The following is a 23,777-nucleotide window of genomic DNA, read 5'->3' as shown; positions in this document are numbered from 1 at the left end:
CGCTACAGTACCCCATGAAGTAACACCAACAAGCACCTCATCACTCTTCTGCTCGCTCCTGTTCTTCCCTGGCCTATGATTTTTCTGGTCCTGTACTGTTTCTCTTTTTTCCTTTTGACAGGAGTTTCTAATTATCAGGAAACAGACAGTTTTCCTTCTGCTTCATTAGAGACAAGGCATTCATCCTTTCTACAAGAGAAAGGCAAAGTTCAAAAGCACAACTAATTAAAAGCAACTAACACCCAAGCTGGCCTCACAGGCAGTGGAGGAAACACAGCTTGCCTGTGGACATTTTACCAACAGTCTGACTTCTATGCTCCAAGCAGCCGAAAACCCTGTTTTTTGATCAAAGGCTTCCTTTTCAGGCTGAAATTGTTTGCAGAGTGGACACATAACACTCTGGAAGTGCTAAAGCCATGACTTTGCCATCTTTATGTTTAGATTGGGAATGACACTAAGCCACCAACTTGAAGTTGTACAATTATTGGGTCCATACCAGTGTCATGTCACAGGCTGGAATACATGCTAAGAATCACTAGGAATCACGAGCAGGCCAGAAGGAGCTGGAACCTGAGAGGTTTACCTTGATCTGAGTTCAGAAAAACTGACTTTCAGAAGCCCATTCTAGTTTTCAACCCAGTCCAGTAAGGGTTGTTTTTGATGATGTCGAATGGACGAGTTCCTAGATATTACTGTTTCTTTGGGGGTTCTTATTACATGAATGTCAAATCTTCAGGCTTTTCCAGTCATGACCAATGTTATATCAGTATTTATTTACATAACTGCAAGATGCACAAATCCTAGCATCAGTTACTAAGTTTCCCCATATCTCATAAAATGAGAAGAGGCAGCATGAACACAAAGATGTGGTCACAGACAAGGACAGGAAGCTAGAAGACATCTGCAGCTATCCTGGCTGTTCTGCCAGGTGGTGGATACATGACCCAACAGGCACTGCCATTCAGAGATTCCCGTTTGGATGCTCATGCTTCAATACATCTGAAGAAATTTCTCCCACTCTCTCAACTTCTGAGTAATGCCTTAGGGTAAGAAGCCATTGAATATTTGGCTCACAAACATTGGTTTTAGTCAATTGCCCCAATCTCCTCCAAAGACAGAAACCTACTTCAGCTTATGGGTTTTATCCAAGCTTTTTTTCCACTGCCAACAGATGTGGAAAACCCCACAAATCTCAAAGAAGAGAGTCCACTCCTCTGACAGTGCAGCTGACTGCAATTACAATGTGCTGCCATGCCATAAAGAGTACAAATATAGCCAATATGTATAAATGTAACAATATTTAAAGTTAATTTTTTAGCAGACTTTCCTTGCTAGGTCTGATTGGTTCCGTTTTTTCTTCCATTCCTTCTGGGCAAAAGATAGATATTATTCCAAGAGTGTGCTAAAAATACAGGTAAGCCATAATGGAAACTTCTGTAAATAGAAATATTTAACAAAATTTTAAAAATTTATAAATCTCAATAATCTTTTTGGTACCCAAACGTTGCTTAGACTTCTGGTATTTCTTTATTCTTATTTTTGGAGGGGAAATCATAGTCTGTTTCTATTCTTGTTTTTCGATTTTTACAATTGATCTCATGCTTTCCAAGATGAAATAAAATAGTTTTTCTGGCATTAGAAGAGCTAGACAAGAGATCTACAATTTTAAAATCAATTGAAATCTTACAAAATTGGCCAACTATCCAAGGGTAAGAAAGGGTAACTCTTACACTGTTTTAAGCTCAAAGGCAGTTCCTTACTGTCCTCTAGTGGAGTAGTGATATCCTCACAGACACTATCCACTCCTTTCTTCTTGTAACTAAACCTGCTGCCCTTGGAGAGCAACCCTTGCTATTCACTCTTTCCACATTTCATGACTTTATCAGCATCCATCACATCCCTTCTTGTGTGTGAAGGGGTTCTAGTCTGCAAATTCCCCCTTCTTCTATATCCCAGTTCCACTTGCTCAGTAAATAATTTAAGATTTTTCCCTCCACCCTTTCTCAGAACACAAATAGGCTGAATAAAATGGGACCTAGCAGAACCCCACTGTAATTTCTTAGGTACCTTTAAACAGGCATCCTCTAGGAGAGAACTACTTCTGCACCATGACAAGTTGATGCTACTGTGAGCTGTCAGATAAATCATACTTTGACACCTTCCAAGTGTCTAAAAGACCATCAGAACGGCACCTTTAAAAGGTGTCATCTTTTACACTGTATTTATCCAAAGGTCTGAAAATCTTGCTCGTTGCAATCCTGTCAATGAGCCCAAGTCCCATGGCTCCATAAAACTCACCAGGCTGCAGCCCCACTGACCTCCCTGGAGTCTTTTTTTAAAGCCTGAAGGCAGAATTGTTCCTTTGTTCTCCTTGACCCACCAGAGCTTGCTTTGAGTGTCCTGTTCCATGCTATAAGTGAGGGATTCAGCAGTTTCTTCTCTCACCTTCCAATCCATGGGATCAGGCTCCAATCCTGTCTGCTTGCCAGCACCCTTGTCATTGACCTTTTCTGCCACTTCAGTTCCCAACAGTTCTGCCCACCCACCCTGCAGAGAAAGGTTCCCAGGCACTTCCATAATGAACATGGCTGTAAAAATCCAAATTTTTCCTGTCATCCTACCTTAAATGTTCCTGTTACTGTTTGATCTTTTACTTTACCTTTCACTTTTACTGATAAAGTTTGTTCTGATAGTTCTTAAAATAGGATTTATAGTTATTTCTTTCAGAAACTTTCTCAAACTGCCTATTTCATAGCAAAATTTACATTTGGTAAGTTACAACGTGCTTCCACTTTTCTCTTTATGAACATAGCTTCTACTGTGTAAAGGTTCTCCCTAGTTAAAAGCAGTCTCCTCCCCTACTCTTCTTGTTAAAAACTTCTTTTTTAATGGATAAATATTTATTCAGAGCACGTTATAATTGTCCTAAAACAACTTTCAAGATACCTGCAAGAATTCCACTTTTTGGCAGCATCTGTTAATTTTTTTCTTTTTTTTTTTTTTTAATTTGCAGGAAACCAGACTTACCTTGGCATGGGTTCTTTGACTGCCTGCTCCAAGAAATTATCTTTTATAGGGTGTAAACATTTACTGTCAGCATGTATTAGTATATATGGGAATGACTAAAGATTTTCATTATTATTTGGCTTTATGCCTTGGCATTCCTTAGGATATACCTCTGTGAAATGCTAAAGTAGGTAAATCAACAAAGCAGGTAGGATGGGGACAGTGCCCACTGTTATACCTTCTTCTACTTTCCTGCAAGGCCTGTAATTTCAACCTAAAAGGATTTTGTGTCACTTAGTGTTACAGTTAAATCAATCACATTTGTTTTAGTTTTCTTCTTGGACCTACACTACAACCTCTCCACCAGCAGAACCTGCCACCATTCCTATACAAATACAGCTGAATTTAAATGGTCCTAACCATGAAGTTTTTAAAAACATACTTTTTTATACACAGACATAAAGTACAAGAATAGAAATTACAGACATTTTTTATATAAATATAACAAATAACCCCCCAGATGTATCTGTACTTTCTATTATTTTATTTGTTCTTAAGGCATTTCAATAGTTGCTTGCTTTATGATCTCTCTTTAAAAGAGTTCTCACTGGTTGAACCCAACTCTGATTGAAGCTTCTTTATTCCTAAGGATCTTATGGTAATCTTTGGCTTGCCTACCTATGTAGGTATTACCCTGCCTCTGTGATATTGTATGATCTTACTTTCCCAATGCAAGTATGGAACTATATCCCCTGCTATGAAGGATTAATTTAAAATATCTCTGGAGAATCCTTCATAATCTAGGTGATGACTATTGCTGTCCGCTAGGAGAACTCGGGGCAGAGCTGTCACCCAAATTTAGAAACAACAATGTTTATCAATAAATGAGACACATATATGCAAAGAGATTTCAAGGAAAAAAATAAAAGGAATATTGGATATTCTAATTTAAACACCGAGGAAAACATGGTGATATACATTTAACACAAGAATTTAAGAAAGACACAGACTTCCTGGTTTTCACACCTCCAAACTATTAACAGTAGATACATTTCATATTTAATACAGCTTTATTCCAAGTAGATATAACCATTATTGCAACAAGAGAAAAGAAATACAAGGAAATCCAGTGCAAAATAAAAGCACCCTAGAAAATTGTCATTTCCCTTCCTATTGACAGACATTTACCCCTGCAAGAACAACAGATTTTAGTCACTTCAAAGCAGTTACCCACTGACACAAAGTTTAGATAGGAATTGCTGGAATTTCAGCTGCTTGCCTTAAAGGAAAAAAAAAAGTAGGAGACTTGTCTGACAGGTGCAAAAATTAATACAAAATGTATTAACACAATATGAAACAAACATACATTAAATAGTTTTGTTTCCTGGTACATCAGACTCCCAAATGAATTTTATAAAATTTACATATTCAATTAAACAATTTATCTATCATTGTGGAAAACACAGTTCTTTATTTCAAGTTTATATTAACTATAAATATCTACGGACAGGAAAGATACACTTCAGGCTGGCACTCCTTACTTCCCATCCTTTATGTCTTCTGCTCTTTGCCTTTTGGAGAAAACATCACAGTGTAAGGCTGCCGCCTTTTTGGACGTTGACAGGGAGCAAGATCCTCTTTAATGTAGCCTTAAAAGAATAAATCTGAGGTAAGAAATACCATATAAAAACAGGCATAACTTTAGCTTTAATTTGTATTTACCCTCAAAAAATAACTTGTCCTTTTTTTTGTCCCTTTGGGGCAACTGGTTCTGACTTCACATAAAGTTTTGAGATGCCAGGGTGCAAATATCATTCATTAAAACACGCAGCTGCTTTCTAGTAGGTGACTGCACAGTAATGCAATACAGACACTTGACAATGAAGAAGAGAATGGAAACCATAAATTGTTCATCTATTCAAAACAAAACTGCACTTTTAATTTTCTTTCTACCAGGGATTTTACGTAAGAGTAACAAAGTATGCAAGTACTGCTAGTTCAACTGACTAATAAAAATCACTTTGAAAATGTAAATCCTAGTCATATAGAGGAAACTTCAGGCACATGTGCTTTGTGGGTTTAAACAGCACCTCCCTCTGTTTTAAGAGCATCTGGATTTATTAAAGACTGGAAAAAGCCAAACACGAGCCTATGGATCAAACACACCTTGAAAGCTCTCTGATAAGAAAAGTGTATAGAAGATTTCTGTAAAATGCTCAACTTAGCTAACACTGACAGTGAACAGACATTTTATGCAAGCCAGTTTCAGCACCTGGCTTTTGTCAATTCTTTACAGTTTATCAGCAACAATATCCACCAAAGTGAGAGTAGTACATTTCTACTTCGTAGTTGGAAAATTCTATATATGTAATTCAGTTATTTAAAAAAAAAACACAACACAAACAGATGGTTCAAGATACCAATAAGAAGTAGAAAATACCTATGTTGTACCCCACTACTTTGGGGTGGCAGCAGAGATTGCTCATCGTAGGAACTCTCTGTAGTGTTTTAGTTCTCTTGCTGCACTGCTATAAAACATTTTCTTTTCCAAGGGAGGGTTATCTAAAGCCTGCCTCTGATATGCTGTTGAGGACCATTAACAACTGAACAGCTCTTACTCCAGCAGAACAAGGAGACAGCCAAGAAGGTGATTTTTAATGAGGCTGCAAACAGATTCCAAATGGGTAGTAACAAGTTATACAGTCAGTAAAAATCAAGGCTCCCTGTTCTGGAAGATTAAGGATGATACTGCATCACTATCCCACAATACACATACACAACTCCGGCTACATTTTCCTATGCCTGACCTGACACTGGTACAAGAACAGATAAAAGCAAAGACTGTTGTTTCACAGCTATTGCACAAGTAAAGCTGTAGTAACTTAGAGAGCTCATCTAGGGCTCCTCACCCCAGCATTTCACCACTTCTGAAGAAACGTACATAGAGTACACTACAAACCCACTGTGGTTTAACATAATTAGTAAAAACTCATTTTTATACCAGGCTCAAGATCTTGAAAAATTATTTAGGAAAGAACAAACTTCTATGTGAAGACAAGTTAAAAAAAGCCCCAAACCAAACACCACATCTTTGCATTGTCACTAACATGTATATGTAGTAAATGTATTAAAAACTGTTTAACTACCCCTTACCTGCAACATTTGCATTATCACTTGGTATTATGAAGCTCTAAAAACACTGACAAAGGACATCAATAGTGCTGCCTGTCTCTCCTCAGTAAGTACAATCGCTCAGCCCTTGCCTCTGAAAACTCAATTCTTGCTTAGGGCCAAAGACATGTAGGGTTTAAATTAAGTTCTATGAAAATCCCAATTATTTCTGCCTTCTCTATATAGCCTCTAAGAAAGTCTTCTTATATTCCTTTCTTAGTAGTACAGGAACTGCTAAAACCAGACAATTTTTATTAAAAAATAATGGCTGCTGACAAACAGACCTCAACAGGACTGGGTGAGAAAGGCTGCTATATGAACTAGAGATAATTTCAGTGGGAAAAAAAAACAAACCAGCTTTAAAAAGTGCTTTTTAAGCTATTTTTTTTTGGCACAAACCTCTTTCCACACAGGTTTGGGTGGAAGGAAATCCAACCTCCCAGAAATTTTCAGGAGTATTTGGAGGAATGTAGCGAAATCTGTGTCTTGAACAGGAAGCTAGTTTCTTCTCCCTCTCTTCTTCTGGAATGTCTGCATAATACTGAAGGTAAGGGGGGAAAAGAATCCTAGTTAATACATTCATAGAGTGACTGCTTTACACAATTGACATTATCAATCACTGTGTTTATTAACACAGTTATCTAAAAACAATGGTGAGGACAGCCAAGAGTAGAGATTTGTTATCCAAGTGACAAACACCTGGCAATTATCCTAAAAGCTTACTGAATGTACAGACTAAGTATAACTTTATGGTGCCAAATTTGTTAACCTTCTATCTTTTAATATACCATAGGTAACAAGGTTTAGGCATGTGTACAATTACTTATGTCAACAGTTTACAGACTGATTTTACAAAGCTAAGTTGCACAGGTGTTGAAAGAGATCGGAATTTTAAAATTTATTGTGTCAGCTTGCATTTACAAACAAAATTAAAAAAGGAGAAAAACCCCACACTATAAACCCTATGCTGCAGAATTATTTCCAGCATCCAAATTTACAGTAGTAACAGCAAACTTAAGTCAAAATGCTTCCTACTTACTTACCCTCAAATGAGAAGTAAATAAAGAGCTAGTTTAAGTAGCTGACTGACACTGGGACCCCAGAAACTATCTGCCAGCTGAGCATTCTTTACAGTAAATTGGCTACTCTTTCACCCCTGCCAGCTGTACTGGTGGCTGCAATGAGAAAAATAGATGCACTCTCCAAACCTTTTTGCTCAGTGTTCCACTGAGTAGCATCATAGAAAGTTAGGGTATAATTTTTTTCCTTGCAGGTTTCTACTGTTTTAATTTGTAATTCTAGTTGTATCTCCTAAAAATACAAATCTGGCCCTTACAGCACATAGAGAGTCAAAATATTTTCAAAGTGAATGCACTGTTTGATTCAAGTGGCAAGTCAACAGTTACAGTCACACAAGAACCCTGACCCTTGTGAAAGTGATAAAACAATTGTACTGAAATTCTACTGAGAGTGTTACAATTCAAAACGGCAAATTCAAGTTTATAACTCATTCCATCAGATGGAAAGTGACCTAGACTGGGGAAATCAGGAAAAGAACAGGATACCTCTGTCAACAAAGATTATTTCATGCTCCCAGCTACTGGCAGGATTTCAGAAAACCTACTTGAAATTGTAAAGGATGCTAATAAATTCCTTTTTTCCCTCCAAATCATAGACAAAGTATTAGGGCATAAAAATCCTCCTCAAAAACAATCATGCAATATAAATATTGATGATTGGCTAGAAAAGAGCAATCACAGCTCTGAAAACATCCGTGTCAAAACTGCACAAACGAGGAAAAAAAGCCTTGCTTTATTTTGTAATTCTCTAGTCTGTGGGAACTGCAGCTCTCCCTGACACAGGTACATCTTCCCCCCACAAATCAATTCAGACTTCGTGCCATCTTACAGTGTGCCACCAGAACATGTTCTGCTCTCAAAGCCTGTATTAGTGCAGAAATCTAATCTAGTAACACATGGGTCTCCCAGCCAAGAATGTAAGATTCAGTTTGTTATACAATGTTCCCTTAAACTGGAAAAAGCCTGTGCCAAGACCAGAACATAAGTGGGTGTCATCAGCAGGGTGTCATCATTAGTGGGCATCATCAGTTGTTCAGGGATTGAGTCAAATAGAGTAGGGTCACTTATGCAAGTGGACTTAAGAAACCCAGCTGGAAAGATGTCTGTGTCACTCAGTTAAAGACCTAGAGACCAATCAAAGAGGAGGAACAGGCAATTGTTACCCACTACACTTCGGTTTTTACTAACAAAAGTTAAGAACAAGGTGTTAAGTCAACAAAATTAACTGTAAGAATTCTACAATGTCTGTGTAAGACAAATACTGCTGAGTTTCATTCAGGGATAATTAGCAGTGCTCCTTATTTTGTCCTGTAAATAGCCTGAAATTTTAGAAATTGATCTAATGGAAGTTTGTAGTGTGTTGCATTTTTTTTAATTAAAAAATTTATGATTAGCGAGGAATAATTACAGATCCAACAATGAAAAATACAGTACAGTTTAGTAGGAACAGAAAATAAGAACATGATAAAAAAATCAAGATAAGTATGTTTTAAAAATAAATTAGACAGAAACTTTTCTTCTTTGGCTTGTTTAGAAATCTACTAGGGTTGACAGAGAATGAGAGAATTATGTATGTCAGCTAAACAGCAGAAAGTTCTCTCAGCTGTTTTCTAGATTGATCTCACTGTCCACAGCATTTTTAATCCACACAAAACATTCGAGCTAGGCTTTTCTGTGTGTGAAGATACTGCAACCTCATCCTGTCTTCCCTGTAAAATGATTGTTTATAGAAATCTACAGTTTGCAGCCTCAGAAAGGGAACAAACCCTAAAAACATTCCTCCCATTATTTTAGCAAAAACTTACAGAATAATCCCTGTACTCTAAATGCATATAAAAACATCTGATTCTCCTACTCATCTAAGTGTAGCTACACTTAACCACACTAACAAATGTTACTTTTACAAGCTACCAGTAACTTTTGCTGAGAACCTTCCTCTGATAGTATCACAAGGTCATAAAAAACCAAAACAAGACTTGTTATCAAAAGTTCTACACTGTAAAGTGAATAAGATGCTTCCACAAAGCTTTAAAATAAAAGGACTTTAATATCAGCCTGCTGTGGCACGTGCAGAAGTTAAATCTCAGGTCGTCTCAGAGTGACAGTAACTGATCCCACTCACACCACTTGCAGTACAGGGCCAGAAACAATTTACTGATTTCTACCCACTCCCTAAATATTCCCTTAGACTTTGGTGGCTTTTCAAACCCACATGGCTAATCAGCAAGCCAAGACTTTTCTAAAGCATCCTTTATGCTTTATCCAACACTCCCTTCTTCCATAGGCATTTAATTCAAAGCTAGTTTTATTATTGCGCAATGACACAGCCAAGCATTCCACACTTTCCAAGACATTAATCTTGGATGATGTAGACTTAAAAAAAATCCCAAAAGCCAAAATCAACAACAAACCCAAACTTTTCTGACATTTAATGTAAAAACCTACTGTTACAAAACTGGAGCTGTGAATGTTTCCAGACACCATAGTTATCACTCTAACTTGACAGAAAGTAACAAGAACTGAATTTGCAGAGGGAAGATCTGTTGTTTACAGAAACAGGAAATTACAATGCTTAACACATGGCTCTGGAAGCAGACTGAAGGTTGGGGGTTGTTTTGTTTTCTTTCAAACTCTTTAAATCAAACATGTATTTTTAAATGGTATTTCTAGTTGACTGTAGAAATTAAATATTTGTATTTAATGAGTTTTACCAAAACTGTTTTTCAGAACATGTTTTCATTAAAAACATACTCTAATAAATTTCTTCAGCTAAGTAAATGGGACTGGACTATAAAGTGAATAGCAGAAGAATCTATGAAAATGTTCTATGTACGTGTGGAAATTAGGCGAAAAGATTCCAGAAAATCCACCATTGTTCAATCATTAATCCACACTTCTACTAAGGTATCATTTATTAGATCATAAAGTCTATTAATGGCCAAATAAAACATGTTCTTATTACACATGTAATTACTTCAATATTTTATCTCTACACCAGGTATCTGAAAGCAGTTCAATAAATTGAAAGGGAGGAAAGCGCAATGTGAAACCTAAAATTTCCTACTTTTTAAACATATTAATGTAAACATTTTTGCATGCATTTGCACATATGTACACACAGTCACCTATGCTGGTGCAATTATCTGAAAAAGTTATCCCAGAAAACAAGGAAAAAAATCAAACAAACCAAAAAGAGATCAATCAATCAATCAATCAATCAATCTATACAACAGGATATAGAACTTACTTATTGCAGTACCTGTAAAGTTCAGTAGAGCTTTTGATCTAAAGTCTGGAAACCTGGAATAGTTCTTTGATCAGTTAATGTATTTTTTATTAACCTTACTGGAACCGTCCATGTAAGAAGCTTCTATCATACAGACATGCACAAAAAAAATCAAACCCAAGACTTTCCATGCTATATGGAGTTACTACACTAAAAACAAACAAACCACCTGCAAACTTGATTATCCAGCTTTGGTAAACACTTACTTCCCTGCTAGTGTAGGTAATGATGATGATGCAACCAGATTAATAATTAAAAGCAGCACTTCAGCACTTAGATATTGTCTGAGTTAAGAGAATGGAAGATTGACAAATTTTAAAGCACTGCTTACCATTTCACATTCCTTACAAGTGTGGCCAAGTAATTTTCTTCTTTCTTCTTTTTTTCGAACAACCTCAATATGAGGAAAATCTAACACAGTATTCTTTCTGAAAAACAAAAATGTTTTCACATGATAGCACTTTTATTTCTTCAATGTGACTGGGAATTTCCATTTTTTTCGAACACAATGGTGGAGAGTCAAGTTAAAAAATAAATCAGAAAATGCCTACAAAAGCCAAATCATACTGCCTTTCATAGCTGAATAGGGGTATTTTTATAAAGAAAATAGTTTTCAAATGTAATATGAACTTCTACGTAACCAGAGACGTGTGTCTCATTATTATGGTTCTTCCTAGTGTGAAAGTAATTGCTATATAGAAATTATTCAAATACAGATCTTCTGTAGGATATTTATTTTTGCCCAAGACAGAGTTGTGCTTGCAATGATTTCCAGGAGAGTAACATATGTTGGGGTTCAAGATCAGTAGGTTCTTTTCAACTTAATTGCTCACAAAACACTAAACAAGTTTTCCTCTACAAAGAAAACATGCACTAAGGTAAAATATAAGCTAACTGAAGGGCTTGGTATCATTATGAAATGAAGATTCAGACTTCCAATGATGATTATACTGGAAGGCAACAGAGGAGGATTTAAGAGGTGGAACTGTTGAACACTATCCATTTATTGCCTAGAGCAAGGGGCAAAAATACCAGAGAAAGAAAGGTTTACATTTGTACAAGCTGCCCATAGATTCTTGGCTCATAAACTCAGGCATGACCACATGCCTGTAAGAAACCACATGGATTACAAAACACTGCAGTCAACTAAAATTATAAAAAGCAGCAGAGACAATCCCTTCTGTTCAGCAAATGTGATAGGCATCTCAACATGTTTAATTTTTCCCCTACTTCAGTTTTTATCTAAAGTCTTTTATCTAATGTAGTAGATCTTTTACCTCTGCATCTTCAACTGCTAGTCTGTTACACACAAGTATGTTTATTTTCTGGTGGAACAACTTCCCTACAGGGCAGATACAAAGAGCCTTAAAATGCCCATACAGAACAGACTAAATTACCTCTCATCACTTTTGAAATAAGGCTCCACAAAAGCTTTCTGCTTGGCTTTATCTTGTTTATCCTCATGTTCTGTAAATACACATGCAAAACAAAATACAAGGTTAACAGACTGCCTGGAGAAACTTCAGTAAAATTATTAACCAACTTAAGAAATATAAAAATGCCATGTACCTTCAGTCTGAGACAATAGATTCAAATAGATTCTAAAAAAATACAGAATTGATAGAACCAGCAATCAAAAAGCACTACTGAAGCAGAAGGAAAACAGCGGTGAGACAAATAAAAGAGACAAGAAAACATCAAAGGGAAGGCTGCTTAAAATACAAAATACTGTAAAATCTTCAATGGAACCTAGAATAGTGAGAAGAAAGGAAGTAAATAACTGTAGCTAAAAACGGGTGTTTCTTTTAAGAGTCACTTTGGTGTTCCACTGCTATGGCAATTTCCACTACACATTCCACATTTGTGTGGTGATAAATGAAAATGATAAATGAAAACCAAAAAAAATGTTCATACTGCTTTATGTTCTGTAACATAAAGTAAACAACAAGTAATCAACTTTACCATAAAATTATGAAAAAAAGAACTGGTGATTAATTTGGCATATTTGTTCCTAAAGAAGAGAGTCTTATTTCAAATCAACTCTTGTAGTTTAAGTAAGCTAATAAAGACAAAACCAAATTATATCCCACTCTTTAGTTTCTTGCTTGCTGCTGTTATTCCCTTATCCTGCTCTTCATCATGAAGAGTTTCTTTTTCATCACATGCAGAAGGACTATCTTCTGGTAGGCAGGATTCATATTCTTCATGGCTTGTCTGATCAAACATATCTGTTATTTCTCCTCCTGTTATTAAAAGCATAAAGAGCATCCAAATCAATGTCTCAATGATCTTCGTTAAGAAATTGCATTTTCACTAAATGTGTGCCAAAAGAATTAATATTTACTTCCTGCTCCAGTACCTATTAACTCAACAACAGCTATACTTTTATCCTTTCTGCAAATTCTCTGTCAATCTTTTAAACGTGGCCAGTGCTCATTTATTTTTCAGGTTTCTTGGATTCCATTTCTAAAATCTGATTAACTGCTAAATCATTGTGAAGTACCTTTAACCTTAATACTGGATAAGTGAAATTTTTCTTCTTGTAATTATGGACTTATCCAAGCAGAAGGAAATACTTTCTGTGGGTAGGAAATAAACACTGCCCCGGCAGCCATGATTCACCACATACCACACATTAAAAGTGATATAAACACATTTGGATTTTTTTAAACATACTAGTTCTATTTATATATCATTAAAAATGAAATTAGTCTTCTCATACAAAGTCTGATGTGATTACATAGAAAACTTTCAAAGCTGTTCGCTGCAAGAGCGATTGTTGCAGGTGAGATCAGAACTGTTACATGGTTAAGTATTTCACCCTTTAAGCACTGTAAAGGAATGGCTACTGGCTCTCTAAGCACAAATCCTATCATTTTTTGGATCTATGTTAAAAAAAACCAACCTCAAAACCCACCACCAATTCTTCTAGGAAACAGACTGATCTGTGTAACATATAAAAATACATCACCACTTTTTTACTGCAACCATTTTCTACTATCTAGTCATACAGGGGAAAAATGTCCCTTTACTCTTTCCTCCTCAAAAAAAAAAAAAACCCAAAACCCAAAAAAAACCTCCAACAAATCCCCAAAACCCCACCATACTACAAAAAAGCAAACCAAAGAGAAGAAAAGAGGAAAAAAAAGTCTTACTTGGACTGCTTTCCTGATTTTGCTCTTGATTTTTCATTTTTAATAGCACACTGTCACTAACATATGTATAATCCATATCAACAACTTCCCCTCCAACTCTGGTCTGAGAACCACCCTAGAAGAAAAAAAAACAAATGTGACAAATGCACCCAGAAGCAACTGGTGTAGTCAGTGCTGTGTATCTGAAACACTTTCACAGCAGTTACTGGCTTCTTTTCAGACAATGATTTATTTTTTTTCCTGCAGTAATGTCTGCACAATAAAGATGTACAACCTAGTAAGAGAATAACGTGTTTTGAAATTTAAGTGTGGAAGCATTTATCTGGTGGGCAAGAAAAGCCTTAGAAAACTTCATGTTCAATTCTAAAAAGATAGAAATTAACCATGAAACGTACAGAAGTTAAAGACTAGTCAAATTAAAAGATTTTAAGATAGCGTTTAAGTGAGAGAGACAAAACAAACAGAAACGTCAGGAAAATTCTCAGAGATCCTAATAACCAACTTGCAGCCAACTCTAAAAAGGTAATAGTACTGGAACATTTTCTATTACTTAACATAAAGAGATATCATACTGAACATTTTCACAGGAAAAACAATGAGATTTAGAATGTTTTTTTGTCTTAAAAGAAACTCAAAACCACCTCCAAAAAGCATCCCTTTCATATTGTGAATATGCCTGCTGAGTTAATAAAGTACAACTAAACAGTGGAAATGTTTTAGTATAACTGTAGCGCGAACAAACACCAAATGAGCCCAATTCAGAATTTTGTTACAGAGTGGGTTTGGTCTGCCCAGAGCAATGCTCATGATACTACTTTGCAGGCTTTTTCAACATCATAGAACAAGCAGACTTATTATAAAAGTTCACCTTTGTATCAATCACAGTAATGTCCATTTTGTACTGTGAAAGGTCAGCTCCTGGGTCTATGCTCCACTGGAAGTTTTCTAAAGAGGGTTTATCTTTCAGGTCTGTATGCACAGAATATGAGAAAAAAAGACAAATAATCAGAATCAAACTCTGCCAGAAGCATCTGATCCCCTGGTTGTCCTGTATGTGCCACATTATGGCACTCAAGGTGATCTGCTCCATAACCTTCCTGGTCTCCTGGGTCAGGCTGACAGGCCTGTAGCTCCCTGGATCCTCACTCCAGCCCTTCCTGAGGATGGGTGCCACATTTGTTCACCTCCAGTCAACTGGGACCTCCCTGGTTATCCAGGTCTGCTGATAAATTATGGTAAGTGGCTCACTGAGCACTTCTGCCAGCTCTCTCAGTACCCTCATGTGGGTCCCATCTGGCCCCAGAGACTTGTGCCTGTCTAAGTGTTGCAGCAGGTCACTGCTTATGGATTATGGGGGCTTCATTCTGCTCCCTGTTCCAGTCTTCCAGCTCAGGGGTTGGGTACCCTGAGAACAACTCATCTTACTATTTAAAGATTTAGGCAAAGAATGCACTAAGTACCTCAGCCTTTTCCTCATCCTTTGTCTCTGTATTTCCCCCATATCCAATAAAGTATGGATATTCTCCTTAGCCCTCCTTTTGTGGCTGATGGATTTATAGAAACATTTTTTATTGTCTTTTATGGCAGTAGCCAGATTAAGCTCTAGTTGGGCTTTGGCCATTCTTACTTTCTTCCTATGTAACCTCACAGCATCCTTGTAGTTCTCCTGAGTTGTCTGCCCTCTCTTCCAAAGGTCATAAACTCTTTCTTTAGCTCTGAGTTCCAGCCAATGCTCTGCTCAGTCAGGCTGGCCTTCTTTCCCACTAGCTCATCTTTCAGCACATGGGGCAGCCTGTTCCTACACCTTTAAGATTTCCTTGAAGAATGTCCAGACTTCCTGAACTCCTCTGCCCTTCAGGACTGCTTCCCAAGGGAGGACTGTCAACTGGTCTCCTAAACAGGCCAAAGTCTGCCCCGTAAAAGTTCAAAGTAGCAGTTCTGCTGCCTCCCACTTCTTAATTCTCTGACAATTGAAAACTCTATCATTTTGTGACTGTCACAGTAAAGATGGCCCCCACCATCACTTTACCTACCAGTCCTTCTCTGCTGACAAACAACAGTTCCAGTGGGTGCCTTCCCTAGTTGGCTCACTATTGACATTAGATCAATGACAATACAAAAGTCACGTCTAAGGAAAGAGTACAAAAGTGTCTGGTCATCGTTCCAAAGATGCCTCTTGATTTATCTCTGAGGGGAATATTTACATTCCAAGCTACACGGCCACACCAACTACTGAGAAGTATCTTTTAAGTTCACAATGCAAGTATTTCTAAATAAAGTATGCAGTGTAACAGTTTGGCTAAGGAGTACAGAAGCTTTGATTCTACAATCCTAGTTCCAAAAAATTAGTTTTCCAACTGGGAGCACTTAAGAGGAAAGAAGATACAAGTTCTAGAAAGAGTATATGACAGCCTGTGTTCATTATCCCTAAAGGTACAAATTTCTTTACCAGATCATTAGGAAAAAGGAAAAATATTAACAAAAAGACTTATGCTTACACTTGAGTAGTTATCAAGTATTTGATATAGATAGTTTAAACACAAAGAGATTTTATTATTATACTGCAACAAATAACAATGCTAACTAAACAAGAAAGAAAAAGATTCACAGCCTGTTGAGTGTACACTGGAATACCAATAATATATTTATTATACAGTGGCAAAAGTATGCCAGGAAGATACAGACTGTAAATGCTGGGGGGATCTTGAGAAATCCCAAATAGAATATGACTGAGTTAGAAGCAGAACAAAGGGATTAAAGAGGAAAAAAGGAAGATATTAAAAATTCTATTCAACCAGAGCATAGGCTGAGGGGGTAAGGAGGCAGTAAAAGGAACACTTTCATCAAGTTACCTTGCTCATTTTGCTGTGCTTTACTTTTTGATAGTCTACAAGGGTTTGGCTGAAGTACAGATGCTGGTTCAGACTCTCCATGTCCTGTCCTTGTTTTCTTTCTATTTGGTACATGGCCACTGGCAACCTAACAACATATTGCAATTTTACTATTTCCCAAAACTTAAATATAATACTTCAAAGGAGAAGAAAGAGAGTCAGAAAAGCATACCTTTACATCATCAAAAAGTTCCTCTGTCTCTGCAGAACTTGGCAGTGGTGCAAATTTGAAGGGAGGAACTTCTTCTTTCATTTGGATCTGGTTTTTCTTATCAGAGAATGTTTTTCCCAGCATTGCCTCTTGTACATAGGATTCCTCTTGTAAATCTCTGCCAAGCAAACAGCTCTCGTCGTTGGCATTTTGAACGGATGATGAACCTTCAGGAATGGTCTTCCCTATGTGTGAAAAAATGTCATGCAAAGTCACTTGCTTCAGTCTATTTTTACATGTCTCCTCACTTCCATGTTTTTTCTCTTGACCACGAACTCCGGAGAAGCGATCAGACAGATCCAAGGGTTTATCAGCTGTATGTTCCCCATTAATCTGCTGAACATCGGATCGGAATGGCACAGAGTTCTCTTTGTTGAATGATGTTTTCTCACAGCTAACTGCATGCTCATCTTCAGCTTTCTTTCTCTTAGCACACCTGCCTTCTAGCTGCTTCTGGTATGCAAGAAGGACATCGCTCTTGACCACCTCATTTTTAGCTGTGCAGGTGTTTCCAACACAGGCTACAGCCTCGTTAGCATTCTTTTTCACAACCATTTGCCTATGGACAGAGGCCTGGCTGATAACTGAGTTGATTTCTGTCCCAAGATTCAGCGGTGCAACAAAAGCAACATCTTCAGATTTTGATCTACTTTTATGAGACCTGGAACTGGATGGATTGTTGAAGAGGTTGGTTTTGAGATGAGGCTTCAATCCTGAATCTAAAATACAAGGAGCATGACCTGTACTTGAGTTGTTCTTCATACTGCTAGAAGCTCCAAAAACAGGAGACGCTACCCGAGAATCCCAGTCATCACGTGGTGGAGTGTTATGAGATGGATCTGAAATACTGAATACAATGAGACATGAGAGATTTTCTGGGGTACAGAAGATGGAAGGAAAGAAATCGATATAAAAAAAGTACATGTTCCCTATTGCTGATCTGCTTTAAAGCTTGTGAGCTGCTAGTATTAACTGAAAACAGAAGGAAAAACAAAAATGAACCTATTCTAGGGATAGGTACTGTTGCACTTAGAGCTGTGAAAGGCAAACAAAACACAGATCTTGTCCTTCATTTTGGTGTGTGGTGTGAAATTCTGTTCCATGTTCAACTGAGAATCAAGGACAGAGTTAAGCCTGCCTAAGTATCTCTTCTACCCAAGGACTCCCTATCTTTCAGTGCACTGAAAAGGAAGAAAGTGAGAATGGTTGCAATAGAAGTCTGTTTAGGTTCTTGTATAGATCTTAAAACCATGACAACAGATTCTCAAACCTTCTGCAAGTGAAGGAAAAAAGTGCAAGCTCCTTTCAGGTGCTGCTTTTCACCTGTCATCAATAAAACATACATTCAAGATGACAAATTGGGCCAAAAAAATCTTCAGTTTAGATCACAATATCCTGAGGAGAGTGGGAAGGGCAACAGTCTATTGGTTTGACACCTAATCAGAGCAATATGATCCTTTTTGCATTCCAGCTCCAGACCCACTATCTACAAGGTTATGGGCCTCAGAAGGTATTTTGCAATAGTGAGAAGTTACGAAAGGAGGGACTGTGTACACAAAGAAGCAGCCCAAATCAGAAGTTTGTGAATTAAGTAAAAGTCTACAGTTTATTTGCTTCTCATGTTACTTACTTGAAAGAAACCCCTCTGATATGAAATATTTATTTCCATGTCTATACCTTTAAAGTAAAAAGCCACAAGGTTTGAAATTCTACAAAAACCAGAACTTCTATAAGCCTGCTTAAAACAATACTATTATAACTGAGTGGAAACACACCCTAAATTGTTGTCATCATTTCTTGATTCAGAAGCTGGATGTTTTCTTGAGTCTTCAGACTGCATGCTCTCTGAGGCCTGGCTCATAACTGTATTAGTGAGGGGAAGATTCAGTACACTCTGGGACTCCTTGCAAGTGGTGAAGGAAAACAAAAAAAAGAAGTGTGAGAAGATATTGGAATTAGAAATATGCTTCGTTGGCACATAAATACTCTGAAGACCCATTCAAATCGAAACATTCAAAGCTCTGAAAAATAATAAAAGCTAAGAGATTAAATTTGGACCAGCAGCTTTAAAGAAATCTTATTGAAATTGAAAAGATTCATTCATAGGCATGGACACAAAATATTCTGTATACTGTAATTTTCATTGTAGTTAACAATCAAAAACATCAAATAACCTCACCTGAGTCACCAACCAGTCTCATTGCCAAGAAATATTTTTCAGTGTCTTAGACTTGATTACCACACAAAGGGAATTTAGCAGAGCCAAGGATTTAGATCACTGTGCCAACAAAACTTGAGAAGAGGAACCATGTCTCTACCTTCCTCCTCAAACCCTCCAGACAGGTCAGCATGGTTATATCTCTTCTTGCTAAAGCAAGTCAATAAAAACTGTGCAAAAGCAAACCAAAGCAAGCTTACTGGAACTCAGAATACTTTTACAGAGTTTTAATGCAAAAGAGAAAAATACTGGTTTTGAAAACACCTAGCCCAAAAAGCTGGTTATGTAAGAAATTTGGGAATACTTACAGATTCCTCTTCAACACTAAGTCCAATTGTTTCTGCAACGACTGCAGCCAAGTTAAAAGATGGCTTTGGAACAGGGTATCCTCCCACTCTTGGTTTATCTTTGTGAGTAGAAAGATCACAGTAAGCTGCATACACATTATAGTATGTTGCTCAACTCACAGAGATGGTACAAGCAGAACTAAAAAGATCACACATTAAAACTGGCATTTATGGAAATAGTTTGATCACTGTCAGATAAAAATCTTATCTGGAAGTGGTAAGTGGCAAAAGAATTTCTGATGAGAGCAAACTGCTGTATCAGCACAGAGAAATGTGTGTCCAGTTTGAATACAGCACCCCAAAATTAAAAGTCATTGCAAAAGTTGCTTTTCACACTCCCAGTCCAGGGCACAAGTAGTCTGGTAAAAGCACGCAGAACAGAGATAATGTTTATTTATAATAAAATGCTTGTCTTGCATATTTCCTAACTGACAGTCACCATTATTTCTCATGAGTTTTTATTAGGAGAACAAATAGATGAGTTTCCGTTCTTTGAGGGATTTAACATTACTCAGTTCATTAAACTGGGGCAAGATAATAAGATTGGAAAGCACAAGAATAGCAACCACCACAACCCTGACTTGCATGAATAATTCCATGCTGATTCTCACAGTTGCTAAAGAATTTTAAAAGGTTTGCAGTTTATTAGATTTCTTTGTTAAAGAAAGGTTAAAGAGATGAAACCTCAGTTTTACAATATTTTTGCCTTATTTTGAATGATATTAGGACTAAATCTATTAATACACTTACTTGGCACAGGGGACAGTTGTGGATCACAGGTGTCTGCCACTAGTATCTCTCCTCCATGGTGAGTGTTCATTTGTGTGGAAAAGAGTGGAATTTTTCCAAACTCTAGGAGATGTAGAAACATTTTCACATGGTGAAATTAGGTATCCTGTTGTGATAATTTTGTGTAGATACACATAACGACCCTGATCTTAAAAGCACTTGAATGCGGGTTTTAGTACGTCAGTAGATCCAGCAATCTAAGCACATCTGATAATTTGTGACCGTGATATGTCAGAATAAAAATAAAATGCTAAATATTTCATATTAATCATTTTTCTCATAAATATGATCTCAGCCAGTCAGCCCTAAAATAATACTAACACAAAATGACACCACCATCCATACTGACCACATAAAAATAGTTATTCAAGCTGTATTTGACCTGTTAATAGGGCAATGAAACTACTGAAGAGTAAACCATCCAAGGCAACAATGTTCTGCATTAGCTCAGGTAATACAAAGGTGAAAAACCTGAGATCTAAATTATGACAGACATATGCCATGTAGCCCTTTCTACCTTGAAAACCAACAGCTTTTCACAGCCATTAACTATGATAGGTATTTACACCATTTCTTACATATTATACTTTGGATTAGTTTAGTAACTCCATTTTTTTATACAGAAAATGGAGAGAGATAGGTATGCTTAGAAAAGAGAAACTTCACAGCACTAAAAATTTCAAATGCAAAATAGAGAGCATGAATAACCAGCCCACCCTTTTCATCCCACAGTTATCCTATTTTTATTCCTGGAAAGAGGCTTTTAGTCAAGACTTATATTTAGATGTATTTTTTTAATGCCACAAGATAAATTAACCTGAATTATGGTATTTCCTGTCTATCAATAAAACACAAGCACAAGCTTCCTTATTTCACAAAAATAGTTCTTGTAGTTAAAATATATTAGAGTTATTTCTATGGCATTACAGAACAAAGTCTGGAAATTAAATGCACACAATACTTCCAAACTCAAGACAAAACAAATGCAAACAGTGCAGAATACAGACAAAGAGAGATCATGTAGGTATCACAGTTTCAGAAACATTAGTTGCAGAATAATTTCAGAATGTGGCAAAACATTTGTTTCACTCTCCGCTAGGTGGTGACGTTGCTGCGTGCACAAGTCAAACCTGAACAGATGCTTTTTCAGCCAATTTGCACTTACAGAAAAAATATAGGCTGGAAAACTGTTACATTTGCACGTGCATGTGGAGGAATAATAGTAAAATGCTGAGATAAGTTCTGAGCATATCGCTCATGTAACAGTTAGTACTAAAGACATTTTTCCCTGGACTCATGCATTATCGCACAAAAAGAGAAAAGGCAAATAAAAAAAACCCACAAGAGTTGTTCTTCTTTTAGATTTTGCTCTTTGCAATCAAGTTTATACATCATCTTTCTCTTCAGCTCTTAGGATAATTTAAAAAAACAAAATAAAATACTCTTACCACTGTTGCTTTCCCTAAGTTCCAAATCTGGGGGTGTATGTTCTGTGTATCGGACATGCTTATTCTCTTTTTTTCTTCTCATACGATTAACCATAGAAAACGAAGAAGTTAGAACTGGAGAATCTGGAATGATTCCTTTTTCTACCTCCACTGCTTGCTGCTTTTGCTCCCTGGAGACCAAATCAGGTGGTCAAATAAAACCCCAAGTCAGCAAGATGAAAAGTTTTCATTTCAGCAAGCAGCACAATCACACGGTTCAAGAATGCAACCATTTCAGAAATACAGCCACCTCCATAACATCACACTGTAAAAAAGTAATACTACAACCCAGTTTTTAGATACATCTAACAAAAAATTAACCATTGCTCCATCAAGCCCAAGAACAGCATACAACCCTAGCTCTTCACATCTGAAGTTAACCTACAACTACTGCACTATGGAAGCACTTTTTCCTGGAAGAAACTAGGTATTTTAGAGGTTATAGCTTGTCCTCTGAAGCAGGTGCCTCTTTAACAAAAGAATGCTGAAATGGATGGATCAGTGTCTCTCTCCCTGTATGGAAATCCCTGTATATCCTCACAATTTACAATCCTGAGACTGGCTGAGTGCTGGATAACATCAAGACTGTAGGCTCAATCCCTGGATGGGCCATTCACTTAGGAGTTGGACTTGATGATCCTTGTGGGTCCTTTCCAATTCAGAATATATTCAATGATCTGGAAATACTGTCTTAAATACAAAACAAAGCTTTTGGAAAATTTTAAGTAGTAATAACAGCATTGTATTCAAAGCAATCCCTCTCCAAAGCACTGATGTTACCTCTAATTCACCTCAAAAAGGTCTTCAGCAAATAATGTAAAAATGCATACAAAACAAGTAATGTAAAATACACGATGAGTTATGAAGTTTACCTTCTCTCACACTGTCAGCTCTAGCAGCCTCTTGGAGAGTCAGTATATAAAAATTAATGTAACAAATAACTACGTCTTTTTTCTCCAAAAACTCTATCTAGACACAGCCAGGGAATAACAACAAAAAAGCACCGATTTTGGATCTTTGAACTTAAATAGTTTGTTTAGTACTTCATAAGGGGCTATCTGCCCTATGGAGGTGGCAGTGAGAAATGGAAGAGGAGGTAAAAGGAAAGCACACAAATCTAGCTCAGCCTTCTTGGTCATCTTCCTTCAGTTGCACTTTCCTTTTTGATTCTCAAGAGCAGACACGGGCCAAAAGATCATTTCCTAACTATAAAGAGAAGGATATGAGGTTTTAATCTAAGGGAAGAAGAGGAACTACAGATAAATTTTTGCTTGCATTGAAGGGAACCATAAGATCTTATATGAAATAAGGTAATAGAAAACTTTAAAAAGCTGTCTGTCTTGAGACAAAAAGCATTTTTGTAGTTAGGCTTTTTACCATGACTAACTTTGAACTCTTAATGACAAATACTGATGCACCGATGTTCTCAAGTCTTGACGAATCCTATTGTGTAATTTTGCAATTCCTCTTTTCTAGCACATTTACAAAGAAAGCACTGGGAAACTGTATTATCTACTAGCAATATCTTAAGAAACAAATCAAAATAAACAACAGAGCAATATATTCATCAATTTACTTTGTAAATTTAAGTTAGCTGTTAGAGTTCTCTTTAAATTTACTGGCATATGTGGCCCTGTAAATTAACCTACAAAAAAAGTATTTTTCTGCACCTTACTTCCATACAAACCTACCTTCTACATACCATCACAGAAAAAAACCATCAAATGAAGCAGCTGCCACACATACTGTACATCATAACTATGTAATAAATAATTTCTGAATCATGGATTTATCCGAGACCCCAGAAGAGGTCTCTTTGCAGACATTTCCTTGCTGTTTCCGTCCATGCATAATGAAATCCTAATGTCATAAAGGATCAGATAATATAATTCTTCTACAATTTCACTGATTTCACTTTTATGGAGAATTCTCAGAGTTTTATTCCTAATATTATAACTTGGTTACAAAATACAGAAGACTGCAAAAATCTGATTTCATATCATGCACTAGAAACATTCTGCTACTTTGCACCTACGATGTGATGACATTATATTGATCTAAGGTGGTAATTCTAAATAAAATACCATGACTATAGTTCAACCAAATGCAGTGACTGTATTAAAACCAGCAGCACCAC

The 23,777-nt window shown here is 36.8% G+C and overlaps 1 protein-coding gene across 8 annotated transcripts in view; it reads right to left on the bottom strand.

The window, feature by feature from the left end:
* Nucleotides 1–4,057: 4,057 nt before the first annotated feature.
* RBBP8 (RB binding protein 8, endonuclease) overlaps nt 4,058–23,777 on the bottom strand; it is a 41,520-nt gene continuing 21,800 nt past the window's right edge. For all 8 annotated transcript variants that reach the window (XM_069004605.1, XM_069004609.1, XM_069004604.1 and 5 more), the window contains 13 exons: nt 21,602–21,771; nt 20,115–20,216; nt 19,326–19,423; nt 18,575–18,702; nt 16,761–17,646; nt 16,550–16,676; nt 14,566–14,666; nt 13,698–13,812; nt 12,633–12,785; nt 11,940–12,009; nt 10,874–10,970; nt 6,577–6,718; nt 4,058–4,655 (listed from right to left, as the gene is read on the bottom strand). In XM_069004605.1, coding sequence (XP_068860706.1) covers nt 4,558–4,655; nt 6,577–6,718; nt 10,874–10,970; nt 11,940–12,009; nt 12,633–12,785; nt 13,698–13,812; nt 14,566–14,666; nt 16,550–16,676; nt 16,761–17,646; nt 18,575–18,702; nt 19,326–19,423; nt 20,115–20,216; nt 21,602–21,771 — 2,287 coding nt within the window. In that variant the 3' untranslated portion in view covers nt 4,058–4,557. The remainder of the gene's footprint in view (nt 4,656–6,576; nt 6,719–10,873; nt 10,971–11,939; nt 12,010–12,632; nt 12,786–13,697; nt 13,813–14,565; nt 14,667–16,549; nt 16,677–16,760; nt 17,647–18,574; nt 18,703–19,325; nt 19,424–20,114; nt 20,217–21,601; nt 21,772–23,777) is intronic.

Source organism: Aphelocoma coerulescens, chromosome 2 (assembly GCF_041296385.1).
Source record: "Aphelocoma coerulescens isolate FSJ_1873_10779 chromosome 2, UR_Acoe_1.0, whole genome shotgun sequence".
Classification (NCBI taxonomy): Eukaryota; Metazoa; Chordata; class Aves; order Passeriformes; family Corvidae; genus Aphelocoma; species Aphelocoma coerulescens.
Note: the sequence above shows the minus strand (reverse complement) of the source record. Positions and strands in the feature narration are given on the sequence as shown.